Source organism: Rhinichthys klamathensis, unplaced genomic scaffold (genome assembly GCF_029890125.1).
Source record: "Rhinichthys klamathensis goyatoka isolate OS25496 unplaced genomic scaffold, OSU_Roscu_1.1 h1tg000352l_1, whole genome shotgun sequence".
NCBI classification, from domain to species: Eukaryota; Metazoa; Chordata; class Actinopteri; order Cypriniformes; family Leuciscidae; genus Rhinichthys; species Rhinichthys klamathensis.
Window position 1 is genome coordinate 123,677 of NW_026606863.1, and position 26,503 is coordinate 150,179.

Genomic DNA, 26,503 nt, shown 5'->3' on the forward strand with positions numbered 1-26,503 from the left:
AGCGCACACACATACAACAACAGAGACACGAGACAAGAAGAAGACATAGGATTTACCAACCGTGACAACTAGGTGGAGTTATGACATGGAGGAAAGGTTCGTGGAGCTGTGGTAACAGTAACAGAAAACAATATTTTACCTCAAGTTCTCTTTGGAGGATTGACAGCCCATACTGTCCTCTTCCAGCAATCCAGGAACGTGTCCATTGTCGGGTTTTCTTTCTTTTTTTATGTTTTTCTGAACACAGGACAGCCAACACTCACCGCTTCATCCATTGTTTGTTTACGTTTGTTTCCGGAAGTCACTCGCTACTAGTTTCGCCTTCTCGATGACATCACGCGCGTCGTTAAAGACGGCACGCGATGACTGGTCAGGAAGCAACGGGTAGTCTGACATGTTTCTTGTCCACGACACGACAAGATTTTAGGAGTCAAAATCGCGTAATCTGACACAGTGACTATCGTAACAGACAAAAAAAATCGTGTAATCTGAACCAGGCATAAGGGATGCCGTCAAGCTGAAGAAGGAGTCCTATCGGGCTTGGCTGGCTTGTGGGATTCCTGAGGCAGCTGATGGGTACCGGACTGCAGCCCGGATGGTTGTGGAGGCAAAAAATCGGCCCTGGGTCAAATCTACCGGTCTGTCGTTGTGAACAAGGCGAAGCTCTCAATTTACCGGTCAATCTACGTTCCTACTCTCACCTATGGTTTTGAGCTTTGGGTCATGACCGAAAGGACAAGATCCCGGATACAGGCGGGGCGATCCCTTAGAGCAGTGGTCTCAAACTCGTGATATTTTGTGGCCCCCTTCTTGACATTAAAGTTTAATGTTAGTGCGGCCCGTCGTTGCGTGTGCCGCGTTTTTTTTTATTATTTTTTATTATGGGCTACCATAGATAGTCTCGTGACGGCTTATGGTGGGTTTGTTGTCAATAGTTGTCATAGACAACCGCGAAGTACAAACATACTGCGCCTAGAAAAAATGAGCGCGTCGCTTCAATTATGAGCGCCTACATTTGAAATAACGAACTTGAGCGTGCATAATATGTGAGCGCGATATGTGAACGGCCCCTTGGCGAGCTGCCACCAATCAGGCCACGAGCTACTGGCAGCTCGCGAGCGACGTGTTGGAGACCCCTGCTCTAAAACAGTGTGAGAATAATCATTTTGAGCTTGTAATATGTGTCCAACAGGTCGATAAGAAGGTTTGCTAAGTCAGTAATTTGCCTGAGACACTATACATGTGTAGAAAGAATTCAATAAGACGGGCAGACATGAATGCAAATATTTGTATTTCAAAAGCAATAATTGTTTTTCTAAGTATAATAAAAGGAAATGTGCCTTCCAAAAAACATTCAATATATCATTTTGAAAATAAAAAGGACATGAGCAAATATAAGTATCACAAAGATGTTGTGTATAAGGAAAAGAAAAGGAATGTTTGTAAAATGAACTTCAACTGTCAGAAGGACGGCTCATGAAGAACCAATCATGCACAGAAAGGAATGTTCAAATTCAGAGGAACAGTTCAGAAGAAACGTTAATAATAAAGATTGAGAAGATTGGATCAGTTGTGCTCCTTTTGTGGAATACATGATGTTTTATAAACAAAGTTCGGGAGGAGCCGTTCAAATAATTGATCCAATTATCACATCATGACAATCAGTAATCAACATGTCTATCCAATCAGCTTGAGTTGGAGACCTATATACTCATTTGACTCACCAATGTTCCTCGACAGGTTATCAGCATCCCTCCAGCACCCCGTCTCCTCACACTCGCCTGGTTACTTCTTAACCAGCAATACGGGGGGAGTACTCTGGGTTCGGGCCGAATACCGAGCCCGGAGCCCTCTCCTCGGACAGCACGCCAAATACGCATTTATTTTATCTGACTTATTTGTAAGTGTGAACTCGTGAATTGAAAACTATTTTTTTGTGGAATCCTTGATGCGGCCCAGCCTGACCCAGACTCCACCTCCAGCGGCCTCCAGTTAAGTTGAGTTTGAGACCCCTGCCTTAGAGATAGGGTGAGGAGCTCGGTCACCCGGGAGGAGCTCAGAGTAGAGCCGCTGCTCCTCCACATGGAGAGGTGGCTCGGGCATCTGTTCCGGATGTGTGTCTGGAGGGACTTTGTCTCCTGGCTGGCCTGGGAACGCCTCGGTCCCCCCCCGGAAGAGCTGGAGGAAGTGTCTAGGGAGAGGGAAGTCTGGGCGTCTCTGCTTAGACTGGTGCCCCCGCGACCCGGCTCCGGATAAGCGGAAGAAGATGGATGGAGTTATTAAAACAGTTTCAATAAATCTTTCAGCTGCGTGCACACTATTCTTTAGGCTTTGGATGTCAGAATCAGAATGCAAAAAAATACATGTTTACAGAATAGCGTCTTGGAAGACGCCGTTTAAAGCTAAACCGACGTTTATGGCTGCAAATGTAGGGCCTAAATAACTCGCGATTCGCCGGTGACATTTTTATGAATTCTAACATGAAAAATTGTGAGATAGTGCTGCATCATCACGAAAGTTCAAGCCTTGGCAATTTAAATATTCAAGCTCAAGAAGATGCGAAAGGGAATTCGTTATTCATTCGTTACTCACTTCGCAACTAGAAATCTGAGTCTCTCTCATGTCTTCTTGCACTTGAACAGACATGTTCAAACAAAATTATGTCAAAATGCCCGTCTTGGCAAGTATCCTTGTAAACACAGTCAGTTAGTTCTTGACTGAACGTAAACTAGAGTTGTCAAAAAGTACCGACTTCACTCGTAAACAGCTCTGATTGGCCGTTGTACTCACGCGCTCATTGAATATGTCTGTGATTGGCTACAATGATCAGCGTTTGAGAGCACACAAAAGGGTTTGAACGTTTTTTTTAAACGCTCTCGTGTGTATCTGTGTAAGCGCTCGGTTTACAACATGTTTTTGAAGCGCTGATCATTGTAGCCAATCACAGACATATCTGATGAGCGCGCGAGTACAACGGCCAATCAGAGGTGTTTCGAGTCCGCTCAACAGCGCTCAAAGCGTCACAATTTTAAAATTGCAGTCGGTAATTTTTGGCAACTCTAATGTAAACAGTTGAGAAATAAATCGCATGTGTATCAGTGTATTGGATCTGTGCATTAGCTCTTAAAGGGACAGCAGCCTAATATTCCTGCTGTGTGTTTTTAATGTTAATCAAACAACCAAAGACAAAGAAAAATCACTCATCGATCTTGACTGAATAACTTTGGTAACTTTATGTTTCCAAACTAAAATATTTATGACCGGTAATATTTATTAGCCGGTGTGGCAAAACGTTAGTTTTAGGCCCTGGTTGCAAGCCATTATACAGACAGACTGGACTGATGAAACCGGCGATGATTACCCTACTGTTAAAGCATGAATTTGATGTAAACAATAGATCTATATAATATTCAGTATTAGTTTATTAAAATTAAAAACTTGCAATTACCTTTAATATTTGATTCTGTGACTTATTCAGAAGTGTCTCTTTCTGCATCGCATGTTGTAATGTGTGTGTATTGAGTATTTCAATAATCTCTGCAGTTTCTTCATTCAGCATCAGTTCTTTATATACAAGCCCATTAAAGGAATATTTGAAAATTAAAATACGGTCAACAAGTTAAAAATGTACAATAAGGTCCCGTTTGTTAACTAGTTAGCATTGAACTAAGAATGAAAAATACTTTGTTGATGAAGTTTACATTATGAAAATCAAAAGGCCTATCTGTTTATATTGTATTTTTACTAACTATCAGGGAGGGATTTAGCTGTTGTGACTGGTTGTTGTGAAAACATGAGAACCAATGACATTTGGTGTATTTTTACCTTAAAAATCTACAGTATTGCTTTATATATTAAATATGACTTAAATTTGTGGCTTTTGCTCATTCTAATCTATCAGATATTTATTATTCATATTTTATTTTATTAAATTATGAAAAATGAGTTTTTAAATAATAATATTTCAAATTAAGAATAAAGCAAAGATTTTGCTAAAGAAAGTCATGCAGGTTTGAACGACATGATTGGTATTTTTGGGTGTACTGTCTCTTTAAGACTGAAATGATTCTTGCTCCCAGCAAAGTGTCTTTTATTAAAACCAGACGGAACAGAACAGAGCAGAACTTCATCGTCAGCACACTCAAGTTTTTAAAGTTTCAATGTGCCGAAAGCATATTCAAAAATCAACTTTTTATTAAAACTTAAACTCAAAAAAAGCTTTGAGAAACTACAAAAATGAACCTCATTGAAATTACAGCATACAATATTAATGCTCATAAACACACTGAGACTTGATTAGCATTTGCAAAGCTAGAGTTCTAATCATTTTCAAGACAAATAAATATTCAAAACAAATATGCAAAATCCTCCACAATAAAATCCCTGCCAGCCTGAAACAGCGTCCGGAAAATCATGTCCAGATAATGAGCAGATCCATTTGCTCACACACACTTGAGATTTGTGCAAGAACGGATGCTGACGATGCTGACATGCCGTTCTTGCTTTCTACACCAGCATCAGTTAAAACTAAGCAAAATAAATCCTAATAATTCCTGCATCACAAGCAAAAGAACGGATCAGCAATCAATCAGCTTTGCTTCCGGAAGTATTTTTCCCATTTATTTTCTCCAAAGGCATTTTAAAAACGTTAAAAAATTTTGGCAATTTTGAGTTCATCGATGATGTTGAGATTTGAAGCAAGTCCCATAAAACCTTTTTTTTTTTTGCATTGATAAATTGGACCAGAAATGTATTATATGAAGTAAACAGAAGATGTTAAAGTCTCAAAAGGGTTCGAATCACAAATATTTAGGCCTAAATTTAAGTTTCATGTACTTGAATTGCATATCAAATTTCCATGCATTTGGATTAGTTTTAACATAAACTAATAAACTTAATGTGATGCATATTTGTCATATAACTCTTTCCCTGCCAGTGTTTTTTTTTTTTTTTTTTTTTTTTTTTTAAGTTGCCATCCAGCGCCAGCATTTTTGATAATTTCCACCAAACTTTCATGCCCTGAGAATATTTTGTTGCATGGAAATTTGATTATAACTTCATGCATTCTTTTAAATCAACCTTGAATGTGGGTAATTTTCCTAAAAAAAAGCTCAATTTTGAGGTAATTTTCCCCAAAAAGCAAAATTTTGAGGTAATTTTCCTAAAAAAAAAAGCTAAATTTTGAGGTAATTTTCCCCAAAAAGCAAAATGTTGAGGTAATTTTCCACAAAAAGCAACATTTTGAGGTAATTTTCCTAAAAAAAGCAAAATTTTGAGCAAAATGCTGAGAAAATCGTGTTTCTGTCAGACTTTCCAGATCCAGAACGATGATCAAAACACAGATGGAGTAGATCGAGTCCATCAACACCCCTACAGCTTCACAGTCCTGCACCTCGTCCTGGGTCGACATTTCATTCATAACATTTTGATTTATATGCCGTTTAATGTTTGTGTTATTTTACATGTGCTTCAATCTCTGGTTTCTGCTTCTTCTTCTCCTGTGTTTTGATCGGGAGATGCTGTACTCGTTCAGAAGATGTGTAACAGCGCCCCCTACCGTATAACAGTGGAAAATAGCGGGGAAAGAGTTAACTAACAAAGTCAGAACTGAATGAGGTTTTGCGAGGGATGACTGCTCATCTAAAACACAGCACTGCAGAGTCTGGTGGGAATTGTGGTGTTGCTGTGAGCTGTAAAATTCATTGTAAAGTAATTTAATTCCAACACAACAGTGGCTAACCCAGTTTGAAAGCTCGAGCCGGTTCAGTCCGGTTCGCTCTGTGGTTCTGCTGTGTGTGTTTTGGGAAGGGTCAGAGATAAAAAGAGGGCGAGAGAGAGAGAAAGAAAGGCCCTCGGGTCGAGTCCTGGAAACGCCTGAGCTGTTCTACTTAAAGATCCTTAAATAGGAAGATCTGGACCTGCGATCTTCCTCAAGACATTTTAACTTCAATAACAAATATAACATGATCGAGGTGTGCATGAAATATCAGAACAAACATAATGAGTGTTTAAATATCAGACCATGTCTACAGTGCTGCAACATCTTTACATAATTTCCCATATAATTAATCAAAATTATTTAAATATATAGCCAACCCATGATTATTTCAACTAATTTAAATCATATTTTGATTAACATTCACTAATGTTCAAAAGGTCTATTGATGAATGAATATTAAAAGGCTGCTCTGATGTAACATCATGCAACTCTATAACTCAACTAATGCTTGAGAGACTAAGAGAAAGAAAAGATGACTAATAATAATCATCTAATTATATGAAGAGAATTAGCCAGACTACAGCTTAAAGAACATGTTTGCAACTTATTTTACTTTTAATGATTTGACATATTTCTGTTTAAAAGTTTGGGGTCAGTCAGATAAAAAAGAAATACTAATAATTAATTTTATTCAGCAAGGACACGTTAAATTGATCAAAAGTCACATTTATAATGTTACAAAAGATTCTATTCCAAATAAATGCTGTTTTTTTTTTAACTTTCTATTCATCAAAGAATCCTGAAAAATAAAATCCAAAAAAATATGAACTGTTTTCAACACTGATAATAATCATAAATGTTTCTTGAGCATCAGATCATCATATTAGAGTGATTTCTGAAGGATCATGTGACACTGAAGACTGGAGTAATGATGCTGAAAATTCAGCTTTGATCACAGGAATAAATTACACTTTACTGTATATTCACACAGAAAACAGCTGATTTAAATTCTAATAATATTTCACTGTTTTTCACAGTATTTTTTTGATCAAAGAAATGCAGCATTTGTGAGCAGAAGAGACTTCAGAAGTTCAAAAACATTTTAAAAAAATCGTATTGACCGCAAACTTTTAAACAAAGTGTTTTTCCAAACAAAACATGATATTCGAAAAGAAAAAATTTAGAGCGGGACTTTCATTTTATCCATCATCAGTGGATTAAACCATGAAAAGTAGGTGATTTTAAAGACGCTTTTGGAAACCTGTTCGGAAACAATCTTTTTTTTGCAGTTTTGTTTGGCGCTACAGAAATTAAGCTTAAAAAGTATGCTTGTGAATCTTTCTTGTAGACAAATGACATTTGCTGTGATCTTTTCTTATAATGCAGCAACACATTTTTAAGCGAGTACAAATGCGATTGGTAAACAAATGCTTTAAAAATAACACAGTAACAATCCTCACGCTGGCTGGTCGAGTCACACAGCAGGCGTTCGAGTGTGTGTGTCAGCGTCATTCGAGTGTGAGTGTCAGCGTCGGTCTGAAGACTCACGCTCAATCTCAGGCAAACTAGGCATTTCTTTGCCAGGGTTCAATATACTCTAAACCCAAATGAGCAAAGATCTCCTCTTCGGTGCAGGCAGGCAAGAAGGCTTTCTGGAGAGAGAGAGAGAGAGAGAGAGAGAGAGAGAGAGAGAGAGAGAGAGAGAGAGAGAGAGAGAGAGAGAGAGAGAGAGAGAGAGAGAGAGAGAGAGAGAGAGAGAGAGAGAGAGAGAGAGAGAGAGAGAGAGATGAGAGAGAGAGAGAGAGAGAGAGAGAGAATGGTGAGTTCATGTGATCTCCGCTGAGAATAATGTGAGGAAACTCACTGGACTTGACGAATGATTCGACAGAGAGACTGCGAGAGCATGAAGAATCACAGCATCATGTTATTGCACATTTAAAGGTCAGTGAATGTGATTGCTTCAGATTACTGTGTCCGCTCTGTTTACTTTGAGTCTCACAGATGAAGACTGTCTCTAAATGTTTTAAAAGGAGAGCGTCTCAACCGATGGGTCAGAAACACACAAGGAAATAACATGTGACTAACCGTATGACTGTGATACGGTTAGTCACAAAAATATTTTGCCCCTCGTATTAGAGGGGCAAAATAAATGAACTTATCAACATTTAAAAAGCAGGAGAAAACCCTCATGTCACGATTCATACAAATCACGATACGATATTATTGCGATACTCCAAGACATGATAAAAGGTGAACAAAAAATGCACTGTTGATTAAAATGCTAAATATGGTTTTACATTGTGTGTGTAAATGAATAGACTTGGACACAGGACAATAGAGACACCAGAATAACAATATTCATGATTCTGAAGCTGAAAATACAGAATTATAATGTCGGACACTTTTACTGGTAACATCAGACATTTGGCATTATCAGGACACACAAATATCCCCCCATTGCATTATTATACACTATATTCAACATGATATAGTAGTTTAATGTAGTAGAGACACTAAAACTCTGAAAACTTGAATTTTTTCTCACACAGTAATTTTTATTTTGGGTGAACTTTCCACAATACACATTGTCACTATCCACAATACACATTGTTGCATTTTTGTATTGCGATATATTGTGACATCATGATATATTGTTACACCCCTACTTGTTTCTCAAACTGCACTTGCATCTGCATGCACATAAGCTGAGCTTCCCAGAGTTCACCTCAACTGAGTCTCGCATATGATGAATAAGAGCAAACCGGAGGCGTGCACTGCATTAACAACCTTCCTGACCTTGCCACGGACGGGTGTTAGGGGGAAAAGCCATTATAGACGTCGAGAGAGAGTGTGTGTGTGTGTGTGTGTGTGTGTGCTCAGGGCGTGATGTCATGAGATGGTAAATATCTGGGCTGGAGAAGCGAGTCTGACTCACGGTGGCAGCGGAAGGGAAGCTCTGAGCTCGACACGTCATGCCTGGAAGTGCTAAACTGGAACTGACTTGTCAAAGTCAAAATGTATTTCTATAGCACATTTCATGTTGTTCAGTCTGTGTGTAAAAAGGTGCATTAGCAATTACAGAAAAAAACATGCAAGCAAAACATGGTCAGGTCAAAGTTTCTGAATAATTTTTGTTCCCAAATTTTTATAAATTGTACTGGTAGTCGCTGTGTGAAGAATTTTTGGATAATATATCACAGTTTACTTTATTTTGCTCTCCTCACTTACATAAATGAACTATAGTGTCCTGCACACACTAGTTAAAAAATAACAAAAATTATATCTGGTGTCTAAATAATTTTTGGTTTGACTGTAAAAAAACTCTATTCGACCGTTTTTGCTGAATTCTGGAAGCTTATGCATAGAAATTTCACCACTGAGAGAGTATCAAGAGTGCAAGGTCTGTTCCAGCGTTCGACGGGCTCAAATGTGATCCCAAACGCCAAACTAAGCCTTCCTTGAGAAATGCCCGTTCCCCACAATCCCTCAGATACTCCATATAGGAAGAGCTCCACATTACTACAGCATGTCTCCAGCACACACACACACACACACACATCCAGAAGCTCGGAGACTTTACATGTCCAGCAGATCTAGCAAATCCTCACACTACAAACCCAGCTTGAGCACATTAGGTTTGTTTGGCATTTAACCGAGTAATTTAGTATTAATCAAATGGTGCCTTCGCTGGTCATAATCCTGTTATGATGCTCATTGATCTCTTGAGTAAATGAAGCGTTGCTTGAAGTGTCCATATAATCCTGCGTGTTTATGAACAACAATAAAAGTGCAGATGTGTTCATATCTTTATTGTCTCATTTCATAATAATTCCTAATAGGTTTCCCAAACACTCGTATTGTGCCATCTGTCCTTTCTTCCATCAACACAACAGATCCATGTCACCAGTTGAACTAACTTTCTGAGTAAGATCAAAGACTTTCGATGTACAAAAAAAGGTGTGTATATGCAATATGGCGAAATAAGTCCCGCCTTCTAAATAAAAGAGCCAATCGCCAATTGGTAAAACCTGAACGAAAAATCTGACCTCAGAGGTAGTTTACACTAATAAAGTTGACATTAATGTTTGTTATAGTGACTGAATCCAACTTGTGATGTGATTTTGAATACATCGTTCGTTATATTGTTCTTTCTGACTGTAACATCAAGGCTTTTTAAAGCTTTTTCAAAACAGCCTTTGTTGAGTCAACGTTTAGTGTTCAAATACTGAATAGAGGGTATGCGGTAGCATTGGTTTTCAGCGTGAATGCAGCGAAAAACACACAAGACACATCTAAAACGGGAAAGAGCTTTGAGATCGACTGTACAACTATTTGACAAGAAATCTGAGATATATTTTACAGACTGTCGAAAGCTACAGAACTGAGAAGCAAATGCATCGCTGCAAATCATAGAAACAACTGGATCCAGGCAGAGAAAGGTGGATTTGCAGTTGTGATTTTGTGTCAATATGCTGAATTTAGGGGTAAAATCATACCCTATATATTGTATTGAAAACTCATCAATTAAAAATTTACCATATTATATTCTGTGATAATTGGACGTTTTTAAATAAACACTGACAAAAATGTACATACAAGTCTTAAGGGCTGGACGATATTATGATATATATAACATTGATATAAGTGATCATCTGGATTTAGATCTACCTATATTGTATTTATATTAAGTGTTCAAAGGCAAATTTGTTTTATGTATCTCCCCGGCGTCGAAATCAGGCTCATATAAATGTCAGGAAACAGGATTCCTGCTGCATGTCAATATCCACGGATCACTGGATCTTTGGTAAGTTGTAAGGAACACTATATCAAATATCAATTATCGGACAAACTGATAATTGTTTGTTTTACTCGCGTTTTCGCAGTTTCCCCTATTAAATCCAGTCATGTAGCAGCTCGTTTGCCACTCATTGGATCTGTGCGGTGTCTAAATCACACATCTAGCTACTGGAGTGCCTCAGGGCTCAGTGCTGGGACCTCTTTTCTTCTCAATCTACATATCATCATTAGGATCTGTCATTCAGAAGCATTGATTTTTCTATCATTGCTATGCTATGCTTGTGGAAATTCGGTTCACGTACCTACCCCGAGGGATAGTTCACCCCAAAATGTAAACTCTGTCAGTAATTACTCTCCCTCATGTTGTTCAACCCCGTAAGACTTTCGTTCATCTTCGGAACACAAATTAAGATATGTGTGATTAAATCTGAGAGCTGTCTCACTCCTCCATAGGCTTCTATGGGATTGAAACTTGCCGGCCCAAAAGTTATTAAATACATCGTTAAAATAGTCAGAGTGACTACAGCGGCTCAACCTTAAGTTTATCAAGCGACGAGAATACTTTCTGTGCGCAAAAAAAACAAACAAAAATAACGACTTTATTCAACTATTCATTTCCTTCTCCGTTGGCCTCGAGATTTCACGTAGTATAACTGCGCAAAGCTTCTAGGTTGTACGTCACACACATCACACACATGACCAGCGCCGGCCAATAGTGAGCCTGCGTGTGACGTACACAGAAGCGCTGCGCTGTTACACTATATAAACTTGCTTTATGTATTTCCCTGATGTCGAAATCAAGCATGTATAAATGTCAGGAATCAGGATTCCTGCTGCATGTCAATATCCACGGATCACTGGATCTTTGGTAAGTTGTAAGGAACACTATATCGAGGCCAAACTGATAATCATTTTGTTTTACTCGAGTTTTCGCAGTTTCCCCTTTTAAATCCAGTCATGTAGCAGCTCGTTTGCCACTCATTGGATCTGTGTGGTGTCTAAATCACACATCTAGCTACTGGAGTGCCTCAGGGCTCAGTGCTGGGACCTTTTCTCTTCTCAATCTACATATCATCATTAGGATCTGTCATTCAGAAACATTGATTTTCCTATCACTGCTATGCTATGCTTGTGGAAATTCGGTTCGCGTACCTACCCCGAAGTGATAAAATAAAATAAAATTTTGTATCAAATTTATAGGCAAGACAAGTAGTTTGTTTAGGCATGGTTTGTAGGGAATTACAAACCTGCGCACATATATTCAAACGCACATAACTATAGAATCAATTCTTAATGCGAATGTGAAGCGTTTATCACAGGTTCACGTTTAAAGTCTGTTTAGAGAGAACGGTGTCGTCTTAGCGGCCCCTAATTTAATAACAAATGATCATTTCGATGGAAGTGAATCAATCAAAACTAACTTTAGCTGGAAAATAACATTATTCAAGAACCGCTAAAACCAAACCAATCTCCGTTACCTTAAATTATATGTTTATCTCTGTAAAGCTGCTTTGAAACAATCTATATTGTTAAAAGCGCTATATAAATGAGGATGACTTGACTTAACTGACGACACACAACTCTACCTCTCATTCCAGCCAGATGATCCGACGTTAGCTTCTCGTATCTCAGCCTGACACACACACATTTCTTGCTGGATGAAGGACCACCACCTTCACCTCAACCTTTGTTAACCATAAAGTTTGTCAACCATAACTCCTTCCAGCACAGGGAAGAACCTTTGAGCTGTGATTGATGATCAGTTAAACTTCACAAGACCACATTGCTCGAACTTCTCTGAGTATGATGACAGAATTTTCGATTTTGAGTAAACTATCGATTTGAGTTTCTGTCTCGTCTGGTCCTTCTCTTTCATATTTGGTTTTCTTTTTTGTTTTCCTTATCCATGTTATGCTGTTTTCTGTGAAACTTACCACTATCAGAATTAACAAATAACATGTCCATGGCAGCAATCAAATTTTATAACGGCAAAACCTGGGTCGCTGAAACACTAAACGGTTTCCCTCACCCAAGAGAACCGTTTAAGGGATTATATGCAACACCATTAAATGGGAAATCACGCCGTAAGTCTCATACCTCAGGGAAAAACTTAAGGTGCTTTTTGCAACCACAGGCCCTTCCTTTTGGATATGCTACACAACTCTTGTTCTATCCATACTGAACTATAGTAATGCTCTCTTGGCAGGCCTTCCAGCATCACTGTCAAAACCTCTGCAGCTTACCCAGAATGCAGCAGTGCGAGTGATCTCTAACGAGCCGTCACACCTCTCTTCGTCAATTTGCACTGGTTTCAAATAGCCGCTCACATCAAACTCAAGGCACTGATGATTGCCTACAGAACAACTGTATATGTGGCCTCCAGAAGCTTGAGTTCTGCACGTGCCATCATCAAAATCACTTTCACTGACCTTTACCTGCACTGTTCCTTGCTGGTGGAATTATGCAGGTCAAGATGCATCTGTTTTTGTCAACGCTTGACCCATTTAAAAAAAAAAAAAAAAAAAAAAAAAAAATATTTCAAGCATACAATGAAAAAGTGTACAATATGTAGACAATAATCGAAAGAACACTGATGATCAAACAAATAAAAATTCACCGCTGCTTGAAAAGGAGTGGGATGAAGTTTATCACTTATTGATTCCCACACCCTTTTTTTAAACTCTTAATACATTAGTTTACTTCCTTTGGTATTATCCACTTTTTTATTAGGAACACCTATTCAATTTCTCATTAATGCAATTATCTAATCAACCAATCACATGGCAGTTGCTTCAATGCATTTAAGGCTGTGGTCCCGGTCAAGACAATCTCCTGAACTCCAAACTGAATGTCAGAATAGGAAAGAAAGGTGAAAGGTGAGCGTGGCATGGTTGTTGGTGCCAGACGGGCCGGTCTGAGTATTTTACAATCTGCTCAGTTACTGGGAATTTCACGCACAACCATTTCTAGGGTTTACAAAGAATGGTGTGAAAAGGGAAAAACATCCAGTATGCGGCAGTCCTGTGGGCGAAAATGCCTTGTTGATGCTAGAGGTCAGAGGAGAATGGGCCGACTGATTCAAGCTGATAGAAGAGCAACTTTGACTGAAATAACCACTCGTTACAACCGAGGTATGCAGCAAAGCATTTGTGAAGCCACAACACGCACAACCTTGAGGCGGATGGGCTACAACAGCAGAAGACCCCACCGGGTACCACTCATCTCCACTACAAATAGGAAAAAGAGGCTACAATTTGCAAGAGCTCACCAAAATTGAACAGTTGAAGACTGGAGAAATGTTGCCTGGTCTGATGAGTCTCGATTTCTGTTAAGACATTCAGATGGTAGAGTCAGAATTTGGCGTAAACAGAATGAGAACATGGATCCATCATGCCTTGTTACCACTGTGCAGGCTGGTGGTGGTGGTGTAATGGTGTAGGGGATGTTTTCTTGGCACACTTTAGGCCCCTTAGTGCCAATTGGGCATCGTTTAAATGCCACGGCCGACCTGAGCATTGTTTCTGACCATGTCCATCCCTTTATGGCCACCATGTACCCATCCTCTGATGGCTACTTCCAGCAGGATAATGGACCATGTCACAAAGCTCGAATCATTTCAAATTGGTTTCTTGAATGCTTTCAGCACCTTGTTGAATCAATGCCACGTAGAATTAAGGCAGTTCTGAAGGCGAAAGGGGGTCAAACACAGTATTAGTATGGTGTTCCTAATAATCCTTTAGGTGAGTGTATTATCTTTATACAATTATACAATATTCTAGCTACAAAATTTCCAGCTTAACCAACTCATTTTCCTTCATTTTTATAACGTTCAAAAAACATTTCTTTAAACAATCATTCCATTAATACTGACACTTACCATTTATTATTTATTTATTCATAAAAACAAATCTTGCTTGGTTTACTGTGCTTCACTAACTGGGTCTTATATTTGTTGCCCTATTGTTGGTTTGATTGCTTCTATTGTTCTCCTCATGTGCAAGTCGCTTTGGATAAAAGCGTCTGCTATATGATTAAATGTAAATCTTGTTTGCTTTTAAAATCTAAAAGGATTTCTCATTTCATTTCTGAACAGTGCAAAACCCTGCTTTCTATTGCACTGTCCTCAGTGTAAAACATGCAGTGTAGTCGAATAGCAAACCTTATGAGACGGTTCTTAAAAATCCAAAATCCAATGAGTAGTTAAAGATTAAAGGGATAGTTCACCGGAAAATTATCATTTGCTCACCCTCATGTCATCCCAAACATTGTCCAAGCAACATTGGACCCCATTGACTTTTATTAAATGGACAAAATACAAAGAAAAATGTTTTTGTATTCCACAGTAGAAAGGATTGAGATGATATGAGTTTGAGTAAATGATTATAATTGATTCTAAATGACAGTTTAATAACAGTTCTTCAAAATATTACCAATAACAGGCTATTGGTTTTGTTTAATATATTTGCTAGGTATTAGGATCACTCATTAAGCACTAAATATGATTCTCAAATCTCATGTTGCAGAATCAAAATGAATGGAGATATTTTTTTCTCCACTTTTTTTTCCACTGCCATTGCATAGAGAGATAGTAGCAGTGCTGTAAGTGTTGTTCATCTGTGTGTGTGTGTGTGTGTGTGTGTGTGTGTGTGTGTGTGTGTGTGTGTGTGTGTGTGTGTGTGTGTGTGTGTGTGTGTGTGTGTGTGTGTGTGTGTGTGTGTGTGTGTGTGTGTGTGTGTGTGTGTTTACTATTAAAGAGATACAGAGGCTGCAGCCACACATACAGTTATTAATATACTTGTCACAGCTTTGTGTGTCACACCATTTCTCTGCCGTAATAGTGTTTAAATGTGTGCAGCAGATGTACTGCAGTCAGACACACTCCCACACACACAAACTGAGAGAGTCAGTGTGAGAACACAGATCACACACAGATCTCCGAGACAGCTGGACGGCACAGGGAGAATATGGCAGCGGCTTCCGGCACATCTAACTTTACAAATAAAATAAAACTATTCTTAAGGCAAGACACTACAGGAGAATAGGGTAAAAAATTAAACTAATAGATAAAACAATGCTTTCCCCAGTTTGTAAAGCAGCGGATTAACACAATTATTTTGTATTACAAGTTTGCAAAAAAAAAAAAAAAAAAAAAAAAAAAAATTTAAATATGTGCTCGTTTTGCATACATTTCATGTTCATTTTGTTGACATGTTTGTCAAGTCAAGTCAAGTCACCTTTATTTATAAAGCGCTTTTTACAATACAGAGTGTTTCAAAGCAGCTTTACAGAGATAACAGCTTAAGTAAGTTGTGGTGTTTCATTTTCATTAAGCTTTTTTACCTTCAGAATATTGATGTGAAGAAAACTGTAAAGTTTGGTGTGTGTGAAGCTGCTGAAGTGGAGATTTCAGACTCAAACTCACAGCCTTTAAAAGACATGCACTGAAACTGAAACCAAGCGCAAATAGATCCAAAACAATAAACATAAAACTGTATTTGGGTGTTTTATTTCCATGTAGTCTGGAAGAAGACATATTATGGAAGCAAAATAGACCAATATCTCAATATTGACCAGTGCATGAAAAAGCTTTATCTACCAAATGTCCATCATGTTTCCCAAAAACAAAACCTTTTTTAAAGCAACACATAAATAGTTTTGCATTAAAGTGTATGATTTACCAGACTTACTCTTATATGCATGAAATAGTTCCCGGTCTGCTGACAGTTCAAGAGGATAAAAAATTCAAATGATAAATTATCAACAGAACTTTACCAATTAAAATCCTCAGGCAAAGACTGTAAGTGACTGAACTTTTGTTAAAGGTCTGGGTTTAATTTATAAATAAATAAAGATCTTTCTCCTTCATTTACTAATTGTGTTGAATATGCACAGACATCCACGTTCCTGCTCTCACTAAAACGGCTTTATTCTGTTCGGTTGATGTCTAATGTCACATTAAGTGAAGCTAAACGCATTAACTGTGTTAAATAAATTCATGGCCTTAAACATTTAATTAAAGTCTCATGATTAGTCTGCTCGGTTATCGGCTCTCAGTGACCTGACACCACACGTTCTGTGCTCCCGACGCTCCTTTTAAAATGCTTTATTCTTACAATAATATATTTTTAGTTTTCCCCGGGTTCTGAGTTGCAATGGCGACATTTTTTTAAACATGAAAAGCAGCCGTTCATGTTCTGAAATTTAATTTCTGGCTCTTAAAGACAAAAGTGTAGCTCACAATAAAAATGGTAATAGAGAAGCATAAGCGGCTTTGTGTTGACCTGTCTGTCTGGCTTATGCTCAGCGATATAATATGCGGGTTAAATAAAGTGTTAACTTAGAAATATGATGCCAGGTTACATGTGGATTTTATCAGGCTTTCTATTTTAGTATTGTGCAATCATTTTACAAACTTAATTTACATAATTATTGGGCGTAATTATTAGTGGTGCCCCTAAAGTCAGAACAAACATATCTGTAAATTGTTCATAAAACCACTTTATGAATCTGAATTGCAACATTTGAGCATTTAGCACATGCTTTTATCCAAAGTGACTAACGTTGCAGTCAGTTCATGCATTCACTGGGAATTTAATCCATGACATTTACGTTGCCTTGACCTACTGTTTTAATGCATTAATTTCTCTAAAATTACAAACACATATAAAGCTGGAAGCAGCAATTAAGGGGCCAAACACAACAAAGGCACAAATTCATGCCAGCATGACCAAAGACATATTATGATGATTTTAGGCAAAATGGCTGAAAAATCATAAACACAGTCATAGTAATACGATTTAATGGTTATCACTTTTGACCAATAGGTGGCGCTGTGACCAAATTGATGTGGTGTGGTCAGAGTAAGGTGTCAATATATCCGAAAACGGTTTTGTCTATCAACCTGAAATACATAACTTTATGCCGGCATGGTCTGAAAAATATCTAACTCGAAATTGGTGAAAATCTGAGAAACGGGGAGGAGTTTGAAAAAGTAGGTTTTCAAAGAAAATCTAAATGTCGGACATGGAAGTTTGACCGACAATAGAAAAATCGGTATCTATGTTCTCGACATGTCCCAAGGAATATATTAAGACCAGTTTCATTATAATAGGCAAAACGAATCAAAAGCTATCAACATTTTTTGAAAAATTCTAAATTCAAAATGGCCGACGCCCCAAAATAGCCGATATGGGAAATGGGTATCGTCTGACTCGTTATGCTGCACCGAATCTAAAGAGATTTTTATGATTTTTAGCCAAACCGTTCAGAAGTTATAAACAAAAATCTCCATTTTTCGTATCTCCTGACCACTAGGGGGCACTGCACCGAAACTGTGCCGGATATCCTCAGGTCATGGTGGGCATAACACACACCAAGTTTGGTCAAAATATGCTAAAGCGTTGCGAAGATATAGCCTCACGTTCATTTTGGTGTGCTTATTACTTATAAATCATGCATTTGCTTTTTCAAAATGCATGGTCATTGATTTAAAAATATATAAAATATAAAATAAATCCAGAGATGCTTGTTTGCTTCTCAATTATGTCCTTAATGGCTAATGTTTGCATTAGAGGTCATAAATAATATAAAAAAGAATATAAATATAACTATTCTAATGCACTATAGGTCTTAATGAGTCTTTATTAACATGATATAAATAAGTATAAACGGGCTATAATTCATTATAAGCATGGTCTTCACAGAAAGTGTGGCCGAATTTTGTTGCTAGCCCTTACAAAAGTTATTAAAATCAACGTGAGTGCAACTTTGGACAGTTGGTGGCGCTAGAGGGATTGAGTTAGAGACTCCAAAATGGCTGTGGATAATGTTCAGACCGTCCTCTATCAGTGTGCCAAATCTCACAACTTTCCTGCAAACGGTTCTATGGGCGGCCATAGACTCAAGAGCGGAAGAAGAAGAAGAAGAAGTAGAAAACGAATGTTAGTTGAAAGTGAACAAAAGCAAACAAAACGCTTACAGATTAATTACAGGATAACTTCACCTATAAAGCCTTCTGCATCTAAATGATCAACACAATCTCCTCCAGTGCTTCTGTCTCTGATTGATAGTTTAGACCGTTTTAGTTTTATAGTATCATTTGTAGTATAAACTCCTTCAGCTCGAGCTTCATGTGTCTTTCTGCTGTCAAATATGATTTTTATCAAGTAAACGCAAGAATAACTTTGATATTGTTGTTAGTAATATTTGCTGGACTGAAGCAACTTTGGTTTACTTGATTATCAATACCTCATTTTTATATAATACACAGTGTAAAAAATGTCTAACCTCCCCAACTCAAAATTTTCTGGAGATTGCCCACGTCTAAATTTTGTGAAATTCTGCTAATTTAATTTTATCAATTTGCAGAATTTCACTTGGGCCAATTGAAAAAGTGTTACGGATAGCATGTAGGTTTCGGATCAGGGATGTTGGCGTGATGTTTCTTCCATTATCGTGTGCATACGCTTGCAGTGAGCAGAGATCCAGAGGACAGATGTTCGGCTCTAATGTGTGTTTGTGAATTTGTGAGCAGATTCACAGATTAATTGCAATGATGATTATAGAGCCATTAGAACTGTGACACCATCACATTACAACACTTTTTTTTCCAGGCTTTTATGGCTCATATATAGTATTAGAATATGGAGGGGAAAAAACACCTAAATATTCAGAGGTCCAAACTGAGCAAAAATATGCTATTTGGTGCAGATGCTGATGTTTACACTGACAAAAAGTCCTAGTGAAATTCTGATCCTTGCAATTTATTTTGTATTTGTATTTATTTGTTTGTAAAGCACCTTCCAGGCTCCAAAGTGCTATACATTACAAATGATCTAAATCCAAACAGCTCATAACAAATGATCGAGAACAAAAAAACAAGATAAACAATAAAAAAGTACAACACCCATTAAAAGAGTGACTTAAAATGCAAGAGAGAACAAGTGAGCTCATTAAGCCTTATAAGGCACATATATCCTCAAATGAGAGAACAAGTGAGACTTTAGACGAAACCTACAAATATTTAATGTTGGGGAAGGTCCAACAAAAAAGGGTCGTTCCATAATCTCGGACCTTGGACTTCAGACGTACTCTTGGGACAGTTAAATCTTAGTGATATGTGTGCCTTATAGGGCGTAATGAGCTCCACCGAGTGTTCTGGAGCTTTAAAAACATATAGTTAAATCTTGTAATGAATACTATATTGTACTGGTAACCAGCCCAATGAGGATAGCAAAGGAGTGTAGATCAGTACGATCTTATTACAGTAGGCTACATCAGATTGTCAATAATAGGGGTGGGGGAAAATCGATCCTTAGATGCATCGCGATGCGGACGTGGACGATTCTTAATCGATTCACAAATGTCAAAAATCGATTTTCAAAATTATTATTATTTTTTTTTAGATATATATTTATAATAACGTAATATTGACGGAACGCAAAAGACGGAACTCTGAAGCCCGGAAGTGCAGTGCCCGGACCGTCTGTGGCGTGCACATAACAGAGACGCGATGGCGCGCGAGATCCAAACACACTCGTTAAAAGCTGACGTGTGGAAATATTTTGGCTTCTGAAGTTGAAGGGGGAAAGGAGCTGGACAGTCAAGAGTCACACTAATTGTAAGCTTTGTAAAATAAAACTAAAATATTTCGGAAACACGACAAATATGAGAAGCCATATGACGCGTTTCCACCCAGAGGAGGAAAAACACTCGGCTGTACCGGTCGTTGTTATATTATTAATTTACTACAAGTTATGCTGCTAGTTCAGGCACACATTTATTTTCCTGTTGGTTCTTTGCAATGTTAATAAAATATATTGTACGTTAATTCTGTATGGGTCATTACTTTGTACTTTTAAAGCAAAGTATTTATAGTCACACACAAAAAGATTCAGATAATCGATTTAGCATCGAATCGCAGCCCTCTGAATCGGAATCGAATCGTGAGGTGCCTAGAGATTCCCACCCCTATGTCTTAGTTAGATGATATTTAAATGCTTTTATTATCAAAGCTCTGTAGTTTTAAAACATATAATGCAATGCAATACAATTATAATTGAGAGATGAACAAATAAACCTTCCTCAAAAGCCTGATGATCATCCACTGTAAAAAAATATTGTTGGCTTAACATAAAAAAGTAAGTTACCAGGTTGCCTTAAAATTTTGAGTTCATTGAAAAAAAAAAGTGTTAATACAATAAAGTAGAATTGACAAAAGTAGATAACAAATCATGAAAATATTTTATTTACAGTGATATGCAATATAATTTATAATATATATATATTTTTTTACAACAGAAACAATGCAGTAATAGAAATAGTGCTGAGATTCTCCAGGACTGAATATCTCAAGGACATGAATGTGTCTTTAAAGTGTCTCAGAGCCAGATGAGATCGGGTCACATGGGACGTCACATAAAACAGTCAAACTGTAGGTCATGTGCAAAGCTAAAAGATGCCACTCGAAACTTTCTAAGTGACAAAACTTGACCCAACAGATGGAAGCAGTACGAGACTTTTTCATGAGACCCTACGGATGTGTGTGTCGAGCAGAGAGCCAAAGCAAACGTCCATCAAAGTATTCCTCATATTCACAGCGTCACATGCCCTCATCAAGTGAGTCTCAGACGCGAGGAACGTCCCAACCCTCGGGACCGAGCTTTCATTCTCATCCTCACCACACACACACACACACACACACACACACTCACCACACACACACACACACACCTGACCAATATCTGCTCTCGCTGAAGGCTTTCACATCCAGAGTCTCACAGATCAAGAGGAATGACTAACTAACCCCACGTTTTACACTCAATGACATGTTCATTTAAAAACAAAAGCATTAAAAATGCAATCATTTGAATGCACCTTTTACTATTAATTCAATTCAGAATTTTTTCAGAATTAAATGTCATTTTGATCTTTTTTAGGGGCTACAAGTAAAAACATCCAGGTGGTGAAGCCAAAAAGTGAAATTTTTCACACACACACACACACACACACACACACACACACACACACACACACACACACACACACACATGCAGATCTTTCCTCCAGAGCTCAGATGTACACACACACACACGCACGCACGCACAAACACACACACACACACACACACACACACTGATGCATATCTTTCCTCCAGAGCTCAGATGTTCACCCACGCACACACACACACACGCACGCACACACACGCGCACAAACAAAAATAAATAATAAAAATATAAATAGCTAATCAGTCTTGTTTTAAGTTATTAATAATATTTAATAATAATAATAATGAAAAAAAAAGTTCATATTAATAATAACACTATTTTTACAAATTACTATTAATAATAATGACAGATATTATAGATTAATAAACATTACAAAAATATATTTTACTATTATTATTATTATTATTATAGACAGATATTATAGACAGCCTTGACATTTTTAAGTTAATAGGCCTTATGGACAGAGAACAATAGATTGATAGATAGAATATATATATATATATATTTTTTTTATTAATATAATAAAAAAAGTAAATATATAATATAATATTATAATATAATGTTATATAATATTATATTATATATAATAATAATAATATAATGCATATATATATATATATGTATGTGCATTATATTATTATTTCTTATTTGTCACTGACCCTTTCTCACATTTACGATTATAAACAATAAGATTCTTAGTCATGACAAATAATGTGCAAGACTGTGGACGTACAAGCTTGTTTTTGTTTTTATTTGAGCGTATTTACTCTGCATTTTCACTGGTAACTTCACACTCGACACGTTATAGACCACACACACATTGTAGACCACACACACGTTATAGATCACACACACATTATAGACCACACACACATTATAGATCACACACAGCTGACGTACAGCGCACTTTAAACCCCTGACGCTCTGAGTGTGTTACAGGAGCAGCGACGACACAATACAGCCGATCATAAACCCGTGATATTGCTCTCGGCACCTTTTACATCTGTTTCTCCCTGTGTTTTATTGTGGGAGGGAAAAGATTGCCACGGAAGTGATGAATTGGAAAGTCTTTAGATTGTCCTCAAGTTAATTCGTGTTTATTGTGGGCAGGAAAGGCTGACCGAGGCAGAAGGGGAATCCGTCGATTAGGCCTCGTGTCTGAACGCCTGAGCGATTCTCATCGTGACAGAAGAGGAGGAGGAACGATCCGACACTTCCCTGCTAATCAATCCTGCAATTACTGCAGGCGTCATAAAGCACTGGCGCTCATAAAACCAGCCCTAAAACACACACACACACACACACACAATACGGCCCGTTACATCTCTTATCTGACTAAACAGCACCTTCCCATGCCAAATAATTAAAGACTTGAGCATTAGAGTGAATTGATGTGTGTGTGTGTGTGTGTGTGTGTGTGTGTGTGTGTGTGTGTGTGTGTGTGTGTGTGTGTGTGTGTGTGTGTGTGTGTGTGTGTGTGTGTGAGAGAGATCTGGCCAGGTGGACCTCCACAAAACCAGCGAAGATGAGCAATTATTAAAGATAAGTGAAGATTAGTAGGCGTGAGCCCATTACATGCCAAGCAAATCTCCAGAAAGATTGGAAACGCTCGCTGGACTCAATCCCAGTGTTGAAGCTCGACGTTCAGTGCGTTATTGCACTGGGATTGAGTTTGCATCTTAAACCTCACTGTACAATCTTTACATTTGCATATTACAGAAATCCTAAGTCTTAAGTTAAAGTCCCCCTGTGGTGAAACTCCAGCGTTTAATGTTGTTTATATGGTGTTTTTAATCTGCTTTAAGACACACCATGTGTAAGTTCATAAGTCGACAGCATTGCTGAGTATTTCCTCCTTAAAACTGCAGTGAACCAAAGACAGTCTCAAAAACACGGTTTGAAATCGCTGGTGTTTCTGACGTCACAAACGACCTTGTAACCAATCAGATCAACGTGTGATCGTCAACCAGTGGATCTCTGAGCTGAGTGAGTGAGTGGAGGCGGGGCTCATTTGCATATTCGTAGAACCGCGCATACTAAATGAGGCAAGGGTGTCGAGTTACATTCAAGATATTTTAAGGCGTTTTCTACTATTTTCAAAGTAAAAACGCTTAAATATGTCCTTTTGTGATCAAAGATGAGTTTTAAGGATAAAATGATTGACTAGAGGGGGATTTTAAGATCTGACAAGTTCATTTAGACAAACCAACTATCCAGCAACGCTAGAGTTTAGAATAAGTGTGTTTTTAATGAACTGCTGCAGAGAGAGAAGTTTTGATAAGCTTGTTAGAAAAGCCAAAGCCTATCATTATATTTCGTGGGAGTCTATAATTATCAGTGTTTTATCGTTTATCATTTGGTTGCTCAAAAAGTCTTTCCGCCATTAAACATCGCCGTTGTTCATCCTGTATCATTAATCATTGGCAAATTTGCCTCTAAATGATCAACATTAAAATATTCTGATAAACCTGTCGCACACACTCTCCTCCAGTGCTTCAGTCTCTGACTGATAGTTTAGACCGTTTTATCAAGTAAAAGTCTTTTATTATAATTGTACAAACGTCCTCCTTCAGCTCGAGGTTTCAAGTCTTTTTTGCTGTGAAATCTGCACTGATTTTTATAATGTAAAAATAACTGTTATACTGGTTTAGAGATCCGATCGATTTACATTACAAGCATCAGAATTTCTTCCATGTAAACATCAGCATTTGCACCAAATTGCATATTTTTGTTCAGTCTGGACCTCTGAATATTAAGGTGTTTTTTTTTCTCCATATTCTCACCATATCATATGAGCCATAAAAGCCTGATTTATCAAATATGATACATAACATGATATCAACAAACTTTTTCACTTTTTAGATGTCGTCTAAAGGTGCAATAAAATTTTCCATAAAAAAAAAAAAACGAGTTTTCTGACTATTATGTCAGGCTTTACAGGATTAACCTTTATGTTCCGTTTAAATGATTTCAATACATTCCTCTGACATAACCATGACATTATTAAGCCTTTTACCTTCTGTTTGATGAATCATAAGAACACAAGACACGTTGGGAAAGATGAACTTCTTTTGACTAGACATGAGTCATGACATGTTAAAAACATCTCACTCACTCAAACAGCAAAAGCACAGCAGCGGTCAAAGACGTCCATCTATTAAAAACACATCTTGAGACGTCGAGACACTTTGAATTCAAGAAGACATCCTCAATGGACACTAAAAGCCATATTAAAAAAAACACCTAGTCCACATTTTCAGTACAAACTCACAAACTAACTGGGATCCCCTTCTCCACAATGCATACATGCAATGCTGCCTTACAATTCATTTGGTAACACTTTACTTGAAGGGGTGTGCATAAGACTGACATGACACCTTCATAATCATGACATGACACATGTCATGAATATGAAGGAGGGTTTATGCATGTTTATGACAACTGTCATTAAGTGTCATTCACTCAATTATGACATTTTTAATGCAAATATGACATTGTTTGAGATGTCTTTGTTATGACAACTTGACATAAACCAATACATCATAACCTGTCAGTGTCTTTGTCATGACAACTTGACATTACTAAGACAACACAACCTGTCATAAATATGTCATAAACATGACATAGCAGAGTAATTATCAAACTTAAGAAACTACTTAGCTTTATGGGTTAACATTACATTAAACTGTCATGTGGTTTTGACATTGGCTGTCATGAGGCATTATAACTGTGTCATGAATATTTTTCTTGACCTCAACTACAGCGGTACACATTCAATTTGTCATTAAAAAGTTACAATGGCTTCATGACAGCCAATGTCAAAACCAACTACCTGACAGTTTAATGTAATGTTAACCCATAAAGCTAAGTGGTTTCTTAAGTTTGATAATTAATCTGCTATGTCATGTTTACGGCATATTTATGACAGGTTGTGTTGTCTTAGTAATGTCAAGTTGTCATGACAAAGACACTGACAGGTTATGATGTATTGGTTTATGTCAAGTTGTCATAACAAAGACATCTCAAACAATGTCATATTTGCATTCAAAATGAGCAAATGACACTTAATGACAGTTAAACATGCAAAAACCTTCATATTCATGTGTCATGTCATGATTATGAAGGTGTCATGTCAGTCTTGAACACACCTCTTCAAGTAAAGTGTTACCATTCATTTTAATGTCATTGCATACTCTTTTTTTCCACCGTCTGATGCCTGAAAACACTGTCTAGATTTAGGAACAGAGCTATCATCTAAACGGCATCTGCAGATTTACTAGAATACATAAAACACATCAAATCTTCAGGTCATTAAAGTGATTTGCACCCAAAACTCAGAAGAGCTACATGAGAATGGAGAGTTTGACTCACTGATCATCTTCAGTTTAAACACTTATAAACGCCGGCGGCGGAAACCCAAGTGTTCAATTACAGCATGTTTGTGTTATGATAGTTCCTCACTGTTATTGTTGAGTCTCAGACTCATCGGGAGAGAAATAAGCAGCTCTATCTGCTTCTCGCACCGTGTCTGTTCAGTCTCTCTGTCATACGGGCATAAACAGAGGCTCGGGAGATAAAAATAAATGAAGTTTCTCTGCTCTGCTGAAGCCTGTAAATAATTAATTGGTTTGTTTCAAAAGAGGATGCAACGCATGTCAAATTCAGCCATTGTTCCGGGCGTCGTGATCCTGTTGTGTTGTCTTAGCATTTAAACACTCGTCTTTTTAAACTCTGTTGTGAAAGGACTCTTTTCACAGGAGAGAGGACGAAAACACTCGGAAAACTCCCTATAGAAACCATCCAGGACATCTCAACATAATGTTTGGAAGTTTTACACACACTGCAAAAAATGCTTTTCTTACTCAGTATTTTTGTCTTGTTTCCAGTCCAAATATCTAAACATTATTAAATCAAAATGCATTTACTAGATGAGTGAAATGACATAAGATATTATGTCTTGTTTTCTAGGGGAAATAAATCA

General features: G+C 37.6%; 1 protein-coding gene across 1 annotated transcript in view; it reads right to left on the reverse strand.

Moving 5' to 3' along the window:
• Positions 1 to 7,051: 7,051 nt before the first annotated feature.
• dntt (deoxynucleotidyltransferase, terminal) overlaps positions 7,052 to 26,503 on the reverse strand; it is a 171,483-nt gene continuing 152,031 nt past the window's right edge. Inside the window, exon 11 of the mRNA XM_056232678.1 lies at positions 7,052 to 7,371. Within this exon, the coding sequence (XP_056088653.1) occupies positions 7,285 to 7,371 (87 nt within the window). The 3' untranslated portion in view covers positions 7,052 to 7,284. The remainder of the gene's footprint in view (positions 7,372 to 26,503) is intronic.